We start from the raw sequence: 22,469 nt of genomic DNA, 5'->3' as shown, positions 1-22,469 counted from the left end.
TATCTGACCCCAAGATGAGCTTCCAGCCTTATACCTGTACTGTTATTAAGATTGTCTATTACTATCTCAACATCATTTGACTTCCCTCCTGTCCTAGCTGGTCAGTTGCTGAAGCCCTCATTCACGGCTTTGATCCCTCTACGTTTGACCATTCCACATCATACTCTTATCTGATCTCTCATGTCTTACCCTTCATAGACTTGAGGTGAACCAAACCGCAGCTGGTTGTGTTTTAACTCATACCAAAATGCATTTCCTTCCCCCCATTGTGCTGTCACATTTCGCTTCAACCCAGTCAAGCAAGGTCTTGATTTAAAACATTCCGCCCCTGTTTTCAAACTCCTCCACAGTCTCTCCCTACCCTAACACCGTTACCTCCTCCTGCAGTACAACTGTTTGATCTATCCGTGCTCTTCTAATTCTGGCCCCTTGATTGACCCTGATGTTAATCTCTCTGTCATTGATTGCTGTGCCTTCAGTTGACTGGGCCCTAAGCTCTGCATTCAATCTCAATAACTTTACACTTCACTTTCCTCCTTTAATCATTCCTGAGAACCTACCTTTATATCAAATTTTTCGAGTCATAGAGATGTAAAGCACAGAAACAGACCCTTCGTCCAACTCGTTTATGCCGACCAGATATCCTAAATTCCATTTGCCAGCACTTGGCCCATATCCCTCAAACCCTTCCTGTTCATGTACCTATCCAGATGCCTTTTCAATGTTGTAATTGTATCACCCTGCACCACTTCTTTTGGCAGCTCTTTCCACACATGTACCATCCTCTGCGTGAAAATGTTCCCCCCCCGGGTCCTTGTTAAATCTTTCCCCTCTTACCTTAAATATATGCCCTCCAGTTTTGAGGTCCCATTCACTGGGGAAAAGACCTGTCCTGGACTTCCCATGTAGATGCAACAGTGAAGAAGGCACAAGAATGCCTCTCCTTCCTCAGGTGGCTCAGGAAATTCATCATTCCCATTAGGACCCTCACCGACTTTTACAGATGCATCAGCGAGACCATACTGTCCAGGTGCATAATGGCCTGGTATGGTAACTGCTCTGCCCAGGAACGTAAGGAACTACAGAAGGTGCTGTGCACAGTCCAGATTATCACGGAAGCCAACCTTCCATCCATGGACTCCATTTACATAACTTGTTACGGCAGAAAGGATGCCAACATCATCAAAGACCCCTCCCACCCCGATAATGCTCTCCTATGGCCTCTTCTGTCAGGCAGGACCATCATCAGGAAGGGCCTTTGCTTGAAACGCTGATTCTCCTGCTCCTCAGATGCTGCCTGACCTGCTGTGCTTTTCCAGCGCCACACTTTTCATCTCTGATCTCCAGCATCTGCAGTCCTTACTTTCTCCTCGATCTTGCTGATGTTGATCATGCTTCATGCATCTCCTGTGCAGCTCTAACCTGAATGTCTCACTCTGTCTAAGCATCCTGTGATCTGCATGCCCTTGTTTGCTATGATCTGCCCATACTGCTCACAAAACAAAGCTTTTCACTGTGCTTAGGTACATGTGGCAATAAATCAAATCAAAACCTTGGCTATTCACCCTGTCCATGTCCCTCCATGACCTCCATGAGGTCATCCCTCAGCCTCCAAGGGGTGGTTTGGTCATCCCTGTTTTGTCATCTCCTGTACTCAATCTCATACATCTTTTTACAATACTCCTGAAAGCATATCCTTGGGATGTTAAAGGTGCTAAAGCAATGTAAACCCTTGTAAACGTTCTGATTAATCAAAGTCGCTGGTAGTGAGTGTGAAGAGTCTGAGACTAATGATGCTATGTAGAGCTTGCCAACTTGAGAATCTTAAGCATTCTTGTCTGCTCATTGATCGTTCTGTGACACTGTGACCTTGCCCATTGGTCTTGTCTCCTGGGATTGAACATCAGAGTCCCATTTACTCTGGGCATTTGTTAGGAGCAACAGATATGAGTCTTCTCTCCTCCTACATGCCCCTTTCACCACGGCTAAGAGAGTGGTATTGAGGAATCCAAGATGGCGGCGATCCAGAAAGGTCATGTTGCAGAGCTACGAAGTCCTAACCTGCCCTTTCTGGACCACTGCGATATTCTGGAACTCTGGAAAGGTCGTGAAGTCCCAGGAAACTGTCAGAGAGCAACTTACCTTGGTTTTCGCCATCTGGGATGCCAAAGAAGGGAGGAGGTACACCTAAGGTCAGGCCCACGGCCCAGCCTGCAGAATCCTTGGACTCGGCTACTTTTCAGCTCTGGTGAACGAGCTCACGAAATCTCTCAAGATGTTGGATAAGCAGATAGAGGAGAAGCTGGCCCCGATCTCTATCATACTGCAGAAGCATGAACAGCAGCTGGGAGACCTGGAAAAAAAGGACGGATGAGGTTGAACACAGAGACACAGTGGTGGAAGCTGATAGCAGTTCCTCCAAGGATAGGATCCAAGCCTTGGAGATGCAGGTCCGTAATTTTCTTGATCAAGTTGATGACTCTCGAGAACAGGGGCAGGAGAAAAAATATTTGGATCGTCGCTGGTGGAATTTATTGAGGACTGGCTGTCGAAATTCTTTAACTTGGAGGCTGGAATGAGAGACTTGATGATTGAGAGGGCTCACCAGGGCATGGCACAGAGGTTAGGTCTGGGTCAACATCCTCGTCTTCTCCTGGTGCGGTTTCATCACTATCGAGATAAGGAGAAAATCGTGAAGCTTCCAGAATCCAGGGGAAGGATCCGAAGACACGAGTTTACGAGGGCTCTAAGATCATGTTCTTCCAGAATTCTCAGCGGTGATGATCTGGAAAAGAAATTCCTTTGACGGTGTCAAGAGACGACTGAGGGAGCTTGGGATCCAGTACTCTCTGAGGTATCTGGCAGTGCTTTGGATCACCTTAGATGGATCCGTACATCTCTTTGACACGTCGGAGAAGGCAAGAGGCTTTGAGGAAAAATTTACTTAATCTGAACAATTTAGTATTACAAATAGTAGTGTTGTTTGGGTGTGTCTCTACTTTTCTTTACAAAAAAGAGAAAGTCCAGTTGGGGTTGGCTTTTCCTAATTTTTCTCTATTGGGAATAATCTGGTCTAAACTATGTTTGGGACGGTCAGGATGTGTATTTTCAATTTCTAAGTTTTACCAAAGGATGGGTAGGGTACTTACCGTTTTTTTTTCAAAGTTTCTTTATTTACATTGCTATTCCATGGTGTATTTGCTTTCTTTTCAGCTTGTGTTTGTGGTGCAACTCTAGCTAGGAGGATGGAAAATGGTTGGGATGGCTAGATGCCAACTTATGGGTAGTTTATACCCGGTTCAGGTATTTATATGCCCAGGCTGCAGTATTGGCAGCTGGATGGGAAGTTGGCTTCTGGGCTGGGTAGATGCCCCCTTTAGGCAGGGTGTGAGTTCTCCTATTCAGTGTCATTGTCACTTTATATGTCGGTTAGTGTTTTGGTTTTCGTTATATATAGTCTTTGATAGCTTTGTAGGTTTGTTAACTGTAATGGTTTTAGTTTATGTAGTTTTTATATTTAATGGATCTTGTGACACTAAGGCTCTGTGATTTGTGGTTCGAGTTCCTTCTCTCTGGAATCTAAATGTTACTGCAGAAGGTTATGGCTAATGACTTGTTTAAATGGTGTGTCTGGAATGTCATGGGGAGTCACTCACCAATTAAGAGGAAGAAGGTACTTTTGAGTCTTAGAAAGGAAAAGGTGGATATTGCTTTGATACAGGAAACACATTGGATGATAGGGAGCATTTGAAACTACAGCAGAATGGCTCTGATCAAGTTTATTTTTCATCTTTTAATACCAGAAGTAGGGGAGTGACAATACTGGTTAGGAGGAAACTCCCATTTACATTACTAGAGTGTGTTAAAGACACACACGGGAGGTTTGTAATTCTCAAAGTCCTGATAAACGGAGAAGAATATGGTGTTTTAAATGTTTATTGCCCTCCTGTCCATCCCCTCAAATTTCCGGTAGATACTTTCTCTAAACTGATCAGTCTCGAGTCTCGGCATATCATTATATGGGGAGATTTTAACTGTCTCATGGATCTCACAGTGGATACGTTGCCCAAAGGCCCCCCGATACCCTCTGTACAAACTAAACAATTCGTGGATCTGTGTGTGGAGTTACGGCTGGTGGATGTCTGGAGGCGTCTACACCCTACAGGCAGAGATTTTACTTTTTTTTCCCAATCCACACAGATGTTACACCAGGATTGATTTTTTTCTGACCCCCTTGGCAACCCTGGACTTGGTGGCATCTTGTACGATTGGTAATATTACCATCTCCAAACGTGCTCCATTGTACCTGCTGGTTAAGATTAAGGACGCTATAGTGGGTCCGAGACACTGGCGAATGGATCCCTTTATCCTCAAGGTTAATAAGTTTATGGAGTACTTCTCTAAGGAATTTTGGGCTTTTCCTAGACATTAACCCACGCTCGGTTAGTAGCCTGTCTATCCTTTGGGAAACTGCCAAAGCCTATGCCAGCGGGTTAGTTATTTCCTACTCTGCCAGTAGGAAGCAGCAGAAGGGTGAGCAGCAACGTCTCCTTGAAGCACGGTTAAAGGCAGCCGAGAAAGCTTACTTTGACAAGCCCTCAGTCAAGTTACAGAGGATTACAGTGCTGGGGTCTGCATTGAATTCTATGCTTACGCAGACAGCAAAGAAGGAGCTTACTTTTGCAAAGCAAAGGTTACATAAGCATGGTGACAGGCCAGGCAAATACTTAGCATATCTCACCAGGAAAGGGAGCGCCCTCAACCCATTACAGGGTCTGGAACCCAACATGTGACTCCAAAAAGATTAATGTGGCATTCCAGAGATTTTATTCTGAATTATACCAATCCGAGGGCTATGAGGAGGGGTGGGCCAAGATGGAGTCCTTTTTCAAGGATCTGGAGCTCCCAGGTGTGACCCCCGAATAAGAATCTTTTCTCAATGCCCCCCTATCAGAGCAAGAGGAGCAGGAGGCTGGAAAGCAGTTTCAGAGTGTAAAAGTGTCTGATCCTGATGGATTTCCCAGCGAATTCTATCAGGAATTTGTAAACATTTTGTCAGGCCCGATGCTCAACAAGTTCAATGACTCATTCAGTCATGATTGTCTTCTACCATCTCTGAGAGAGGCCAATATTTCACTTATTCTTAAAAAGGGAAGGTCCTGGAGGACTGTACTTCATACAGGCCCATTTCACTCTTAAATGTGGACTTTAAAATTCTCTCTAAGACTCTCGTGTTAAGGCTGGAGACTGTGTTACCTTCTATTATTAAAGAGGATCTGACGGGCTTCATAAAGAGCTGCAGATCCTCCAATAATGTTAGGAGGCTGCTTAATGTAATTCAAGCATGTAAACAGCAGTCAATACAGGGATTGGTGATTTCTCTAGAAGCAGAGAAGGCATTTGACCGAGTTGAGTGGCCGTATCTTTTTTATACTCTGGAGTGGTTTGGCTTGGGTGAAGTCTTTATAAGATGGGTAAAGTTTGTCTACAGTGACCCTCTCGCTGCGGTCATCACCAAGGGGGTACGATCAAGCAATTTTAACATTTTTAGGGGCAGCTGGCAGGGCTTTCCTTTTTCACCATTTTTTTTTTATATTGGTGATTGAACCATTGGTGGAGGCCATTCATAGGGATCCTAATATATCAGCTCCAGAAGTGGGGTCAAAATTATATCAGATTTCATTGTACACGGACGATGTCCTTATTTTTTGTCAACTCGCCTGATACAGTGCATCAGTGCGTTTGGCGCCTTTTTGGGTAACAAGAATCCGAGGCTATGCTGATGGGTGGTCTTTCACTGGGGTTAGGTCTTGAGGGCAAATTTCAATTCCCATTTAAGTCGTCACAGGGGGCTTTATGTATTTGGACATATTCATCACTGCAGTTCTTGATGTTTAAAGCTATTTGACCAATTCAAACAAGACCTTCAAAGATGGGAGTTGCTTCCAGTCTCGTGGTTGGGTCAGATCGCACTTATTGAGATGAATGTTCGTTGTACCCAATACGGATGCTCGTCCGATTTTCGATAAGCAAACGTTCAGGAGACTGAATGGCTGGTTCAGCTTTTATTTGGCATTGTAAGCAGCCCATCATTAAATTGGCAAAACTGCAATTGCCTCACAGACTGGGGGGATCTCCCGGACATTAAAAACTATCAACTAAGCTCGCTCTTATCCTACTTGAGTGATTGGGCCTGTGGGGATCCTCTTTCAATATGGTTAAATATCGAAACCTCTCAGGCAAAGTGCCCCCTTACTAGTTTGCTATTTTTGGATAAAATGAGGACAGTTAGGGAATATTGCCATAACCCAATAGTCATCAATACTGTTAAAGCATGGAGGGTAATTTGGCAGAGGGAAGGCAATATTGACCAAGCATCTTCTCTTAAACCTATAGGGGGTATGCTGGGTTTTCAACCAGCGATGATGGATTCAGGATTCAAACATTGGGCAGCAAGGGGTGTATCTTGCATGGATGATTTATTTGAGAGAGACACAATGATGCCTTTTGATCAGTTAGCACGGAAATATGAGCTATCCAGCAGGGGTCTCTCGTTTTTGTTTCAAGTTAGGGATTTTATTAAAAAAAAGACTACACTTTTGACTGATCCCTACAAATCCGACATGGAGAGGAGAGTGCTCAGTGCTAAGAGTAAACTTTCTGTCAACACTTTATATCATCAACTGGGGTGGGGGGGTCCTCAGCTGAGTTTGATCAATTCTGCAGGGTGGGAGAGAGAGTTAGGCATTGAGGTCTCTCAGAAGCATGGGAAGATATTTGGGAAAACGCAAGGAAGATATCATTTTGCAATAGGACTCATGCTTTACAGTTGAAGATTCTCCACAGGGTCTACTTGGCTCCGGATCATTTGTCAAAATTTAAACCAGGGGTATCCTCAACATGCCCCAAGTGTGGAGTTAGTATGGGCACTCTTACCCATTGTCTTTAGTCCTGTGGTAGGCTTCAAACATACAGGAGCGCTGTGGTGGGTGCAATGGAGGGGACTTTGGGTGTAAGGTTGGAGAAGGACCCGATCTTTCTTCTTCTTGGCGTGCCCAGTGTGTTCCCTGTAGATGCACAGAAGAAAAGACTATTCAACATCCTCATTTTCTGCGCAAGAAAGAATATCTTGTTAGCTTGGCTATCCAAAAATCCCCCAGGCCTGTCGGGTAGGCGGAATATTATGGATTCTGGATTAGTGGTGCTGGAAGATTATTATGGAGCATATCCCCTTGGATTTTTTCACAAGTATAGTACACCACAAAACTGAGAGTTTCTATAAGACATGGCAGCCCTTTTTGGCCTACCTGGATACAGATATGTCTGCCACACTAATAAGGGCTTTTATATAGACGTAACGATTGTGCTTTACGAGTCCAATATCCAGAGAGGGGGAACTGCGAATGTGTGAATAGGTGAAAATTAATGCTCTCGATATTCGAGAGTTAGTGTTTTGTTTGGCTGAGCTGTATTATTATTATTTATTAGTTTCTTGTTAGTTATTATTTATTTAGTTAAATAGTTGGTTGGGTTTTTTTAACAAATACTTTTTATACATTTGTACATGAGGGCGATTTAGGTTTTTTTTACTTTTTTTTGGTATTCTTTCTTTGTATTGTTTTCAATTGTATTGTTTTGTATGTGTTGTAATATTAAAAATTCGATTTTTCAATAAAATTATATTTAACAAAAAGAGAGTGGTATCAGGACACCTTAGTTTCTCTTGTTCTGCCACTATTCAGGCCTTGCCAGCAGGGCCTTAAGCATGGATTTCTACTGCTTTAGCCACTAGGCACATCACCTTTAAGAGGAACAGACTGCCTTTAAGTAGGAAAATATGTTGCTGGAAAAGCGCAGCAGGTCAGGCAGCATCAATGGAGCAGGAGAATCGACGTTTATGCCCGAAACATCGATTCTCCTGCTCCTTTGATGCTGCCTGACCTGCTGCACTTTTCCAGCAACACATTTTTCAGCTCTGATCCCCAGCACCTGCAGTCCTCACTTTCTCCTGCCTTTAAGTAGGGCACATTAACTTCAAAGACAAAAGCAAAACAGTGGAGGTGCAGGGAATTGGCAGTAAAACAGGAAAGGTAGGAAATGTTCAGTGAGTCAGGTATCATCTGTGGGGAGAGGGAGAGGTTTCAATTCTAAAATATTAATTCAGGGCTTGGTTTAATGTGGGCAGTCAGGGTCGCACTCACCTGCTGGAGAATTGGCAGAAGACCAGCATCACTTCTGTGAAGGAGCCAAGATGAAATGAACTGACCACTGTCAGGGCCTCACTGGGATTTAGTCCCTTGGGGTGTTACCCGCCATCCCTATCAGGAACTGCCAGCCAATCAGAGGCTGATGGCTCCCTATTGCTGGCAGTGCCACTGTTGTCACCAATGCTGTATGGAAGTCACCAGGCATTACTGCTAGATCCTGCTAGATCCCTCGACATAGGAGAGTGAGGGTATGTTGGGGCTTGTGGAACTGGGCAGTTGGTGAAGGAAAGGATGGGGAAGCGGCTTTTAACAACTGCCACTCCCTCTCAAGGCCCCTTCCTGACAGCGAAAGAGTCCCTCTCCTGTTCAGCCACTGGCTAACTGGACAGGTTTTGGAACGCACAGGAAAACTGTTTGATTCCCTATTTAGTGTCTGAACCATGGTATAATTCTGGGGCTATTGAAGAATAGTTGGTATCACGGACGCGCTACCCCACGCCAGTATGCTTCTCGCCTCAGCTTCAACTTAGGGTTCAGTAAGGAACATTAATGATGGAGCCGGTTGAATGGTTTTGTGTTGTTTTGCCAAGAGGCAGGGATTTAAACAAAATGAAAAGGCCACCCTAACTGTGTGAGGCTTTGGCATCGTGTTTTGTCCAGAGCTGAGTTCCAAATCCTACAATCTCTACCTGTTTCAATTTGATCACCTCCACCCTTACCTCAACGTTATCACCCCTGAAACCTTGAGCCAAAGTTTTGGTACCCTCAGGCTTATTAACACCAGCATCCAGATCACTGTTCTCCAACCCTTCCCCACAGCACCCTAAACTCCAGTTTGTTCAGAAGACCCAGTTACCTTCTGTTCTATACCAAGTCCCACTAATGCATTGCTGTCCCATCTTAGCTGACCAACACGAGGTTTCTGTTTCCAGGCAGATTAACCTTTGCTTGGCTCCAATCCTTCAATGGTCCCATTCCACACTTCACCCTGGTCGGCATGGCCTTATGTCTAACTCATTGGCTAAAACTCCTCTATGTCTCCACTCCTTTCAAAAACTCCTTGGTCACTCCTCCAACTGCTCCTGTCTCCTTGACTGTGACAATGTATGGAGCACTTTGTGACAGTCTTAGATTAGGGACAATATAACTGCTTTTTCAATTCCAGTACTGTGCATCTGAAGCAACTGCTCAGTAAATAGACAATAGAATATGTAAAAATGTCCACCTTAACATTCTGAATGATTTCCAGTGAGAGTGGGATATATTTTGTTTCTTGGCTTGGGAAGAAAACTTCCTTTATTATCGATTCTGTGAAATCATCAAAGTGGAAAGTCTCCAAGTAGTGAGAAAGTGGAAGAAGACTTTTGTGTATCAAAGAAAGCCGTTCAAATCTTAAAATAGACCTGTACAGTTGGAAAGGTTGATTGTTGAGTGCAGCCTTTCTGCGGGAGGTGTTTGCATGTGGGCAGGGAGAATAATCACACATGAATGAATTATTGTTTTATGCTTCTCAAAGGATGACCGAAATGCTCAGTCGAGCTGAGGTTTGCATAACTGGAATTTTAAGGTGATGTTTTTGCTTTACTTTGGCAGTGACTCAGCCCTGTCACCAAATTAATCTCAGTGCACTTTCTTTCGCAAGGACTTTTAACCCTTTGTAGGCCTCACACTGAATATTATGGTTCTGTTCTTTAATGTGCCTTCCCCATGTCATCACTCAAAATGACTCAGTGAGATTGGGTACATTACATAGGGCCACTTCTCCTGGACTGCTTTCAGTTGCCTGAGGGGGGTGGGGGGGTTAGTGGTGGTGGTGGTGGTTTCCAATGTATTTTTACTGTATAGATTTGTGTTTTTTTTTAGCCTGGGACTCTTCTTTTTGGCTTCTCCTAGGATTTAACTTATCTTCCAGTGGCCAGGTAATATCCAGTCATGATGCTTGAGATATCATGAGGATGGGGCAGGCTTGAAGGAAAAGCTAGTCTGTTTCTGTCAGTCAGCTTCATTCATTCTTTTAGTTACAAGGGAATATCCATTTGTCTACTTTATTGGGAACTTAATAATAGATATTTGCAGGCAATTTATATAAATTTCATTATTCCTCCCACGTACTCCTGTTAAGCAGTAAAGCACAATTTAACTGTTCCTGGAAGTTTAGATTTCCAATATATAACGTACATTTCACCCATCAAGTTGTCCTGGTCTACTGCGCATAATTTAAACATTCATTCTCACTGAATGTTGTGGAAGAGGTTTGATTCATTCATAACTACAAAAATTCATTGTTGGCTACTTGGCAAAGTCTACAAAGAGTGTTTGGCAGCAGTTGACTCTACTAGACATGCTGAGTGATCAAACTGGAGCACAATTCTGCTCTCTACACTACTGACAAAATCTGTTCCTTCAGGCCAAGATTAAATACCAGTTGGAACTTTGTCTCCGTCAGCCACTTCTACAGCCCAGAAATTTGAACCACCAAGCAGAACAGAATTGGCAGCATCTGGGTTTCCGCATTCCCAGCACATACCTTCACATATCACACCCACCAATGTCATGTACAGCCTGCAGGCTGTCTTTGACTAAATTAATTTGAATGAGCTATCATCATTCATTTTTTATCACACACCATCCCCTATCAATCTCCCCAAATTCTTTCCCCAGGCTTTTCCCATAAAACTTCAAACTGTAACACAAGCAACGTTTACTTGCATCACCAGAATTTCATTGGCATTTTGCTTTATGTCATGACAAATCAACAAATCCATTAAATATGGATGTGGAAGGGACAGAAACGGTCAATACTTGATTAAGTGCGTGATGACACTGAGAGGGCTTGGTTCAAGAGAGAGGTAGGATTTTGTGAGAGACGAACCTAAGGCTTGGTCTTTTTAACACTCCTTGAAGCAATGTAGAGCCTCTTCTGGTAAGTGGTAAATGGTTGGAGAGATGCAATAAATTATATGTTCAACACTCCTCAAGATTTCTTGTTGGACCAGAAGGTATCTTGCCTTGTAAACGTTGGACATGAGTCCCTAGTGAACCCAGGCACTTAGAATATTTGGATCAAAGTATGCAACGGTAGGATGAATGGTATTTGTCTTTTCCCTAGGAAGGGGAATTTCAAGACTAGCGGACACATTTTTAAGGTGAGGGGATAGAGATTTTTACAAAGGCATAAGAAGCAAATTTGTTACGGAGGGTGGTTTGCATGTAGAATGAACTTCCTCAGGAAGTGGTGGATGTCGGCACAATTGCAATGTTCAAAAGACATTCGGATAGATACATGAATAGGAAAGGTTTGGAGGATATGGGCCAGGAGCAGGCAGGTGGAACTAGTTTAGTTTGGGATTATGCTCAGCATGGACTGGTTGGAGCAAAGGGTCTGATTCCATGCTGTATGACAAATTCCCAGGATCTGATCAGGTGTACCCGAGAACTCTGTGGGAAGCTAGAGAAGTGATTGCTGGGCATCTTGCTGAGATATTTGTATCATCGATAGTCACAGGTGAGGTGCCAGAAGACTGGAGGTTGGCAAACGTGGTGCCACTGTTTACGAAGGGCAGTAAAGACAAGCCAGGGAACTATAGACCGGTGAGCCTGACCTCGGTGGTGGGCAAATTGTTGGAGGGAATCCTGAGGGACAGGATGTACATGTATTTGGAAAGGCAAGGACTGATTCGGGATAGTCAACATGGCTTTGTGCGTGGGAAATCATGTCTCACAAAGTTGATTGAGTTTTTGGAAGAAGTAACAAAGAAGATTGATGAGGGCTGAGCAGTAGATGTGATCTATATGGACTTCAGTAAGGCGTTCGACAAGCTTCCCCATGGGAGACTGATTAGCAAGGTTAGATCTCATGGAATACAGGGAGAACTAGCCATTTGGATACAGAACTGGCTCAAAGGTAGAAGACAGAGGGTGGTGGTGGAGGGTTGTCTTTCAGACTGGAGGCCTGTGACCAGTGGAGTGCCACAAGGATCGGTGATGGGCCCTCTACTTTTTGTCATTTACATAAATGATTTGGATGCGAGCATAAGAGGTACAGCTAGTAAGTTTACAGATGACACCAAAATTGGAGGTGTAGTGGACAGCAAAGAGGGTTACCTCAGATTACAACAGGATCTGGACCAGATGGGCCAATGGGCTGAGAAGCGGAAGATGGAGTTTAATTCAGATAAATGCGAGGTGCTGCATTTTGGGAAAGCAAATCTTAGCAGGACTTATACACTTAATGGTAAGGTCCTAGGGAGTGTTGCTGAACAAAGAGACCTTGGAGTGCAGGTTCATAGTTCCTTGAAAGTGGAGTTACAGGTAGATAGGATAGTGAAGAAGGCTTTTCTTTATTGGTCAGAGTATTGAGTATAGGAGACAGGAAGTCATATTATGGGGCTGTACAGGACATTGATTAGGCCACTGTTGGAATATTGCATGCAATTCTGGTCTCTTTCCTATCGGAAGGATGTTGTGAAACTTGAAAGGGTTCAGAAAAGATTTACAATGATGTTGCCAGGGTTGGAGGATCTGAGCTATAGGGAAAGGCTAAACAGGCTGGGGCTGTTTTCCCTGGAGCATCAGAGGCTGAGGGGTGACCTTATAGAGGTTTACAAAATTATGAGGGGCATGGATAGGATAAATAGACAAAGTCTTTTCCCTGAGGTGGGCGAGTCCAGAACTAGAGGACATAGGTTTAGGGTGATAGGGAAAGATATAAAAGAGACCTAAGGGGCAACTTTTTCACGCACAGGGTGGTACGTGTCTGGAATTAGCCACCAGAGGATGTGGTGGAGGCTGGTACAATTGCAACATTTAAGAGGCATTTGGATGGGTATATGAATAGGAAGGGTTTGGAGGGATATGGGCCGGGCGCTGGCAGGTGGGACTAGATTGGGTTGGGATATCTGGTCGACATGGACGGGTTGGACTGAAGGGTCTGTTTCCATGCTGTACATCTCTATGACTCTATGACGAAAAACAGAAAATACTGGAAACTCTTACCAGGCCGGGCAGTATTTGTGGAGGGAGAAACAAGAAACATCGGAAGATTTTGGAGACTAACAAAATCAAGCAAATGCTGTCAGGTTGGGGACCATGAGGTCAAGGAAAGAACAAATGATGGTCTGTGCAAAACCCGGCGTCATTAAAAAAAAAGAAGATAATGATATAAGGTAAAACTGTAAATGGGACAGGTGTAAAAACAAAGGGTAGCCTTCCAGACATGTGTATATGGTATTTGTCAGTTCAGCAGCCTGCAACAGAGACACTTCCTGAATATAGAAATTAAAACATCCAGCCTTTCCTCCGGGTTGGAATGTGATAGAATTCCTTAGCCAACACACTATTACCTGTGGCCTCATCCATCATTTTCTGTTTGCAAGTTTGGACCAATTGTCGGAAGTCGATGCACAAAGCAAAGAGCAATTTATTGAGGTGGCACAAAGCAGATTTTAAAAACAAGAAAAACTTGCAGTTTTACAGAACCTCTGAAGAGCTTGGAACATTCCAACGTGTTTTGCCGACATACACTAGATGTCTTTTCGTTTTGCACCGTACTGTATGAACATGGCTGCCAAATTGTGCACAAGCGGAAATCGACCACGTAATCCATTTTGCTGATATAGTTCGAGAATGTTGTCCAGAATGCCAGGGATAACTCCATTTGCCCCTGTTTGAAAGGAATATGTCCACTTGAAAAACCAGTCAGGACCTCAACTTAACTTGTCTTCTGAAAGCTAGTCTAATCAAAGTTGCAGCGCTACCTCATTACTGAGCTGTGGTGTTAACCTAAAATAGACACTGAGCTCCCTGAAATGGGACTTAAATACACAACCTTCTGAATCTGAGGTAAGAATATGACCAACTGAGCCGTCAAATGTTGGAAGAAGCCTTGGGTGCTATTTAGCCTGATTCTGCCAGCATTACTTTGCATGTTAGCATGCAGTCTGATGAGTCCACCTGAATCAAAATTATATTTAAATCTCGCACACACTTTAACAGCTACAGATTAGTCATTCTTGTGTAAATTTTCCTACACGTCTGAGAGATGAATCAGTCCCTTAATGTAATTGAAGCAATGGAAGAGAAAGGCTGGATTTTTCTGCATGAAAAGCTGGGTAAAAGTGCAAACCATTGACAATCATAAAAGTGAGGTGATTGAAAGAATAAAAGGCTGCAATGGGCCATAAATGCAAATAGAAAATGGAAAGCGCGGGAACATCAGCATCTGAAGAGAAAAAAAGGACAAAGCCCTGACAAAAGGTTCACATCTGCAATACCAACACAACCAGGCTGGAAATTGGTAAGTAACATTCATGCCACATAAATGCCAGGCCATGACCATGTCCAGTAAGAGACCATTTAATCACTGCCTCTTGACTTCAATGGTGTCACTATCACTGAATTCCTCCATTATCAACCTCCTGGCATTATCATTGACCAGAAACTCAACTGGATTCACCACATAAACACCATATAAACTACAAAAGCAGGTCATAAGACCATAACATAGGAGCAGAAATTAGGTCATTCAGCCCATCGAGTCTACTCCATCATTCAATCATTGCTGATAAGTTTCTCAACCCCATTCTCCCACGTCCTCCCCATAACTCTTGATCTCCTTTATACTCAGAGGCTACTGCAGCGAGTAACTCACCTCCTGGCACCCAAAAGGCTGTCCACCATCTACAAGGCACAAGTCAGGAGTATGATGGAATACTCCCCACTTGCCTGGATGGGTGCAGCTCCAACAACACTCAAGAAGCTTGACACCATCCAGGGCAAAGCAGCCCCCGCTTGACTGGCACCACATATGCAAGCACCCACTCCCTCCAACACTAACACTCGGTAGCATCAGTGTGTACTGTCTCCAAGATGCACTGCAGAAATTCACCAAAGATCCTCAGACAGCACCTTCCAATCCCATGACCACTTCCATCCAGAAGGATAAGGGCAGTAGATATATGGGAACACTCACCATCCTGATTTGGAAATATATCACTGTTCCGTCACTGTCGCCAGGTCAACATCCTGGAATTCCCTTCCTGAGGGCAATGTGGGTCTAGCTACAGCATATGGACTGCAGCAGTTCAAGAAGGCAGCTCCCCACCACCTTCTCAAGGGCAGTTAGGGACGGGCAATAAATGCTGGCCAGCCAGTGACTCTGACACCCATTAAAAAAAAAACTTGCTCCCTTCCACGAAATATTAATGCCCTCCAGCCCCAACCTTCCCCATTCTGAGCTACTTCATTGCAGATTACATTGGATTGAAAGTTCAGTTTATTAGTGGTTGCTACAAGATGCACAGAGAGAGGTGAGTTATTTTTGTGAAGGCAACACTAGGCTTGGCTGGAGGTTCAAGGTCAAATGGAGTAAATCTATCATCTATATGACTTAATGACTCTTTATACAATGATGATTCCTGAAGAAGGGCTTATGCCCGAAACGTCGATTCTCCTGTTCCCTGGATGCTGCCTGACCTGCTGCGCTGTTCCAGCAACACATTTTCAGCTCTGATCTCCAGCATCTGCAGACCTCACTTTCTCCTTTATACAATGGGGCAGGCGCATTATATGCAGTTCTCCTCATAACTAACCAATGTCTTTTTTTAACGTCTTTATTTCTTTATTCATAAATACAGAAAGGTGAAAAACTGCTACCAGCTCACCGCAGCCATATGTTTGCAGGCTTGCTCCCATAATTTAACTTCCTGATTTTAATTCCTCTCCCGTTTGCTCTTCTTAACTGGATGAGATATTGTGTACCCTAGATATTTCCATGACTACCATCTCTTTGTCACCTTATATAAGCTGCCAGGAGATGATACACGTTGTGTAATGGGGTGGTGGTGGTGAAGAGTAGGAGCCCTCTGAATTCCAGTGAGATGAGCACTGAAAGTGATACCTAGTACCTCATGTGGCCTGTTCCTGTTTGAACAAATCCATTAGTTCCAGTTTGCAAAAGAATTGACTCCAAACTGTGCTTTTAAGAGGTAAACCTTTCTGAATGGGTTCTCCCCTCTTTCTCACAGGTTGAATTTGAATGCATTAATTCCAAGAAACAAAAGAAGAAGAAAAACTACAAGAACTCTGGAATAATTATTGTCAAATCCTGCAAGGTAAAGGTTTTGTGTCATTAAAATGCAGCTCTTTTATTTGAAATCTAATTGCGTGAGAGGGTTAGCAACTAACCACCTATTTTAATAAGATTTGAACAGCTTTTAGCACACTAATTATGTAAATGATATGTGAAGATTGTCTTGAATGGTGTGACCTGTGATTATTATAATGTGCAAATTAACTCATTATGTGTACAGCTGGGAAATTATTTTAAAATATGTAAACAGGGCCAAACAAATGCTAACAGTTGTGATTTTATTTGCCTCAGGTAACCAGGGATTACTCCTTCCTGGATTATATTCTTGGTGGTTGCCAGCTGATGTTCACTGTAAGTAAAGAATTCATCAACTTCCTTTACATTCTTTTACATTTAGTCAATGTGTAGATAGTGATAGGCAAATGTGTACTTATTGACCTCAGTCAAATGCTGGTGACCATCTGTAATTATCTGGAAAGCAGTGGCTGTTGAACAAATAAAGGTTTTATGAAATTATATCTTCAAAATTGACTGACTGAGACTCATGTTGGTCATATCCTAGACACTCCATCCCATTCCATTCTATCACTTTGTCACCTTGCACAACACCATCAAAGGGCTTTTATGGCACTGTGGTAGTATCTTTACCTTTGAGCCCGGAGGTTCAAAGTCCGACCTGCTCTAGAGATGTGTCTTCACTTCTCTGAACAGCTCAAGTAAAAAAAAAAATTCTGAAAACCAGCACTCTTCCATGGCAAGTATAAAATGAGCAGACATGTGTTACTTGTTCAGTCAAACAGCCAATTTTCCCAAAATGAAAGTGCGCAAAGAAAATCAAAGCAATGTATTTTTTTTTTTCATGACGGTATTTCTCCTGAGTTGCTCGCTTTGGGGCTTTGGAGATTAATCCTTAATTCCTGGAGACTGCAAGGCAATCCTAAGACGCTGTGGCTTTTATTGAGGGAAACTCCTATTTCAGGAATCTTGAGGTTGCTGGTGCCTGTAACTTTCGAGGTTTGAAAGCCCTGAGAACACTGATATGTAGAAGAGAGTCCATAAAATGTAGAGCTGGAAAAAGCACAGCAGGTCAAGCAGCTTCAGAGGAGTAGGAGAGTTGACATATTGGGCAGGACTCCTCCTGATGGAAGGTTCCTGCCTGAAACATTGACTTTCCTGCTCCCCTGATCCCGCTGTGCTTTTTCCTGTTCTACATTTTATCGTCTCTGACCTTCCAACATCTAGAGTCCTCACTATCTCTAAGTATGTAGAGAAGAGCATTATTAGCCACAAAGGCAAGGTTTTTGGACACTTCTGAATGTGACTTAATAATATTTATTTGTGGCTCAAGTATCAGTCTGGAAGTTTAGTCCTGGCACTAGGGGAGCATTACTACATACTTAATTATTGACCAATGATAAAATCATCATTCTAACAACAGCGACTGTTAGAATTGTTAACTTCACTCTATGCTGCCTGCAAAATGCAAAGGTGTTGTGACAGCTCATTGAGGTCGCTGATTAGCCTGTTTCCAATGATGACCTGCCTTTCCTTTAAACTTGTGACCACACTTTGGTATGCCTTCCTTTATTGGTCAGAACATTGAGTACAGGAGTTGGGAGATCATGTTGCGACCGTTCAGGACATTGGTTAGGCCACGTTTGAAAGATGGCATGCAGTTCTGATCAACCTACTATTGGAAGGATGTTATCAAACTTGAAAGGGTTCAGAAAAGATTTACACGGATGTTGCCAGGGTTGAAGGGTTTGAGCTATAGCGAGAGGTTGAATAGGCTGGGACTGTTCTCCCTGGAGCTTCGAAGGCTGAGGGGTGACCTTATAGAGGTTTGTAAAATCATGAGGGGCATCAACAGGGTAAATAGACAAGGTCTTTTCCCTAGGATGGGGGAGTCCAGAACTAGAGGGCATAGGTTTAGGGTGAGAGCGGAAAGATATAAAAGAGACCTAAGGGGCAACTTTTTCACGCAGAGGGTGGTACATGTATGGAATGAGCTGCCAGAGGAAGTAGTAGAGGCTGGTACAATTACAATATTTAAAAGGCATCTGGTTGGGTAAATGAATAGGAAGGGTTTAGAGGGATATGGGCCAAGTGCTGGCAAATGGGACTAGATTAATTTAGGATAATTGGTCGGCATGAACGGGTTGGACCAAAGGGTCTGTTTCTGTGCTGTATAGCTTTATGGCTATGTCTCTATGACATCACAAGTTCAGTAGAGGTCATGTCCACCAGTTGGAAGGTGACCTTCTCTCACTTAATCCATGGTCACTGCTTCCCCCCCAGGTCAAAGTTGCAGTTTAAGAAATTGTTCAGTAGCAATGAAACAACTATAATGTTGCATCTAGTCCCTGCTACCAGTCCCTGCTTGGTTGCATGGTGCACAATAGAAACATAGAAGATAGGAGCAGGAGGAGACCATTCAGCCCTTTCAGCCTGCCATTCATCTCGATCATGGCTGATCATCCAACTCAATAGCCTAATCCTGCTTTCTCCCCATAACCTTTGATCCCATTCACCCCAAGTGCTATATCTAGCCACCTCTTGAATACATTCAACGTTTTGGCATCAATTACTTCCTGTGGTAATGAAATCCACAGGCTCATCACTCTTTGGCTGAAGAAATGTCTCCTCATCTCCATCCTAAATGGTTTACCCTGAATCGTCAGACTGTGATCCCTGGTTCTGGACACACCCACCATCAGGAATTCCTCCCTGCATCTACACTGTATAGTCTTGTTAGAATTTCACAAGTCTCTATAAGATTCCCCACTCACTTGTCTGAACTCCCGCGAAAACAACCCTAACCCAGTCAATCCATCCTCATATGTCAGACCTGCTATCCCCGAAAGCAGTCTGGTAAACCTTCGCTTCATGTCCTCAAGAGCAAGAGTATCCTTCCTCAGAAAAAGAGACCAAAACTGCACACTATATTCGAGGTGTGGCCTCACCAAGGCCCTGTATAACTGCAGCAACATATCCCCGCTCCGGTACTCAAAAACCTCTCGCAATAAAGGCCAATATACTACTTACATACCTTCAGCGACTGGTGCACAAGGACACCCAAATCCAAATAGGAAATTACACTCAGTTGCAGGTACTGAGCTTTGTGATGGGATGACAAATCAGAGGAGACTGAAGGGGAGTTCTGGGTTCACAGATAGTTGGAGGAAGAGACAGAGATGGGGTAGACTCTGGCAGGTAGGTTTGCCACTGCAACACACTTGCGTTTAAACTAAATAGTGGGGGGGAGGGGACAAACTGGAATTTTAAGAAGGAAGTTAAAGGGAAAGTTAGAGCAAGAGAAGTCAAGAAGGACAATGGAATCAATGGAGCAGAAAACTCAAAAAAGGATCATGCCGTAAGGTCAAGTGAAATAGGGATTGATAGGAAGGGCGAGGAGAGTAACAAATTAAAAATATTATATATGAATGCACGAAGCATTAGAAATAAGGTGGATGAGCTTGAGGCTCATTTGGAAATTGGCAGTTACGATGTTGTGGGGATAACTGAGACGTGGCTTCAAGTGGACAGGGCCTAGGAAATAAATATTCAAGGCTATACGTGCTACCTTAAGGACAGACTGACTGGCAGAGGGAGTGGGATGGCCCTGTTGGTAAGGAATGATATTCAGTCCCTTGTGAGGTAGGACCTAGGATCAGGGGATGTAGAGTCACTATGGATAGAGCTGAGAAATTCTAAGGGTAGAAAGACCCTAATGGGAGTTATCTACAGGTCCCCAAACAGTAGCTTGGATGTAGTGTGTAAGTTGAATCAGGAGCTGAAATTGGCCTGTTGCAAAGATGTTACTACAGTTGTTATGGGGGATTTCAACATGCAGGTAGAATGGGAGAATCAGGATGGTACTGGACCCCAAGAAAGAAAGTTTGTGGAGTGCCTCCGAGATGGATTCTTAGAACAGCTGGTGCTGGAGCCTACCAGGGAGAAAGCAATTCTGGATCTGGTGTTGTGCAACGAACTGGATTTGATCAGGGACCTCGAAGTAAAGGAGCCATTAGGAGGTAGTGACCACAATACAATAAGCTTTAAACTGCAGTCTGAAATGGAGAGGGTAGAATTGGAAGTGACAATATTTCAGTTGAATAAGGGGAACTATGGAGCTATGAGGGAGGAGCTGGCCAAAGTTCAATGGTGCAGTACCCTAGCAGGGATGGCAGTGGAACAACAATGGCAGGTATTTCTGGGTATAATACAGAAGATGCAGATCAGTTCATTCCAAAAAGGAAGAAAGATCCTAAGGGGAGGCAGGGGTGGCCATGGCTGACGAGGGAAGTTAAGGACCATATAAAGACAAAAGGGAAAAAGTATAACATAGCAAAGATGAGTGGGAAATCGGAGGACTGGGAAGCTTTTAAAGAACAACAGAGGATAACTAAAAAGGAAATACACAAAGATAAAATAAGGTACGAAGGTAAACTGGCCAAAAATATAAAGGAGGATAGTAAAGGCTTTTTTAGGTATGTGAAAAGAAAAAAAATGGTTAAGACTAAAATTGGGCCCTTGAAGACAGAAACAGGTGAATTTATTACGGGGAACAAAGAAATGGCAGAAGAGTTGAATTGGTACTTTAGATCTGTCTTCACTGGGGAAGACACGAGCAATCTCCCAGATGTAATAGTGGCTGAAGGACCTGAACTGAAGGGAATTTATATTAGGCAAGAAATGGTGTTGGAGAGACTGAAGGCTGATAAGTCCCCGGGACCTGATGGTCTACATCCCAGGGTACTGAAGGAGGTGGCTCGAGAAATCGTGGATGCATTGGTGATCATTTTCCAATGTTCTATAGATTCAGGATCAGTTCCTGCGGATTGGAGGGTGGCTAATGTTGTCCCACTTTTTAAGAAAGGAGGGAGAGAGAAAACAGAGAATTATAGACCAGTTAGTCTGACCTCAGTGGTGGGAGAAATGCTGGAGTCAATTATAAAGGATGAAATTACGACACATCTGGATAGCATAAACAGGATAGGTCAGAGTGAGCATGGATTTATGAAGGGGAAATCATGCTCGACTAATCTTCTGGAATTTTTTGAGGATGCAACTCTGAAGATGGACAAGGGAGATCCAGTGGATATAATATACCTGGACTTTCAGAAAGCCTTTGATAAAGTCCCACATAGGAGGTTAGTGAGCAAAATTAGGGCACATGGTATTAGGGGCAAAATGCTGTCATGGACTGAAAATTGGTTGGCTGACAGGAAACAAAGAGTAGTGATAAACGGCTCCCTTTCGGAATGGCAGGCAGTGACCAGTGGTGTGCCGCAGGGATCAGTGCTGGGACCGCAGCTTTTTACAATGTACATTAATGATATAGATGATGATATTAAAAGTAATATTAGCAAATTTGCTGATGACACAAAGCTGGGTGGCAGGGTGAAATGTGAGGAGGATGTTAGGAGATTACAGAATGACCTGGACAGGCTAGATGAGTGGATGGATGCATGGCAGATGCAGTTTAATGTGGATAAATGTATGGTTATCCACTTTGGCGGCAAGAACAGGAAAGCAGATTACTACCTAAATGGAGTCAAGTTGGGTAAAGGGGCAGCACAACAAGATCTAGGTGTTCTTGTCCAGCAGTCAATGAAAGCAAGCATGCAGGTACAGCAGGCAGTGAAGAAAGCTAATAGCATGCTGACCTTCATAACAAGAGGAATTGAGTATAGAAGCAAAGAGGTCCTTCTGCAGCTGTACAGGGCCCTGGTGAGACCGCACCTGGAATATTGTGCGCAGTTTTGGTCTCTAAATTTGAGGAAAGACATTCTGGCTATTGAGGGAGTGCAGCGTAGGTTCACGAGGTCAGAGCAGCTGAGAGAATGGGGTTGAAAATCCACAAGCTGTAACATAAGTTTGTGACCATGTCTGGGAACGTAACATAAAGTCAGCAGTCTGCTGGGATAATAGCACAATTTGGAAGCTCCTTCCATGCAGGACAGGTAAAAATCAACGCTCGGACTGTGGCATTTGCCACTGTCTCTGTCTCTTTCTCCAACTATTTGTGAGCCCGGAACTCCCTTTCAGTGAAGGGTCGAGTGACTTCTGTCCACACTGTAGGAATTCTCTGACCCCTGAACTGTCCTGAATGTCCCCAGCCACTCCGGGGCTATCTGCACCCCCATATGTTATAATGTTTCCATTCTCAC

General features: G+C 43.6%; 1 protein-coding gene across 4 annotated transcripts in view; it reads left to right on the top strand.

The window, feature by feature from the left end:
• The window catches only part of cpne2 (copine II), a 262,943-nt gene that overhangs the window by 90,482 nt on the left and 149,992 nt on the right, over positions 1-22,469 (top strand). For all 4 annotated transcript variants that reach the window (XM_087995970.1, XM_087995968.1, XM_043707143.2 and 1 more), the window contains exons 9-10: positions 16,232-16,318; positions 16,588-16,647. In XM_087995970.1, the coding sequence (XP_087852096.1) occupies positions 16,232-16,318; positions 16,588-16,647 (147 nt within the window). The remainder of the gene's footprint in view (positions 1-16,231; positions 16,319-16,587; positions 16,648-22,469) is intronic.

The sequence above is a fragment of the Chiloscyllium plagiosum genome, unplaced genomic scaffold, assembly GCF_037043375.1.
Source record: "Chiloscyllium plagiosum isolate Xiang-an unplaced genomic scaffold, Cpla_swu_hap1 HiC_scaffold_17, whole genome shotgun sequence".
Taxonomy (NCBI): domain Eukaryota; kingdom Metazoa; phylum Chordata; class Chondrichthyes; order Orectolobiformes; family Hemiscylliidae; genus Chiloscyllium; species Chiloscyllium plagiosum.
Note: the sequence above shows the minus strand (reverse complement) of the source record. Positions and strands in the feature narration are given on the sequence as shown.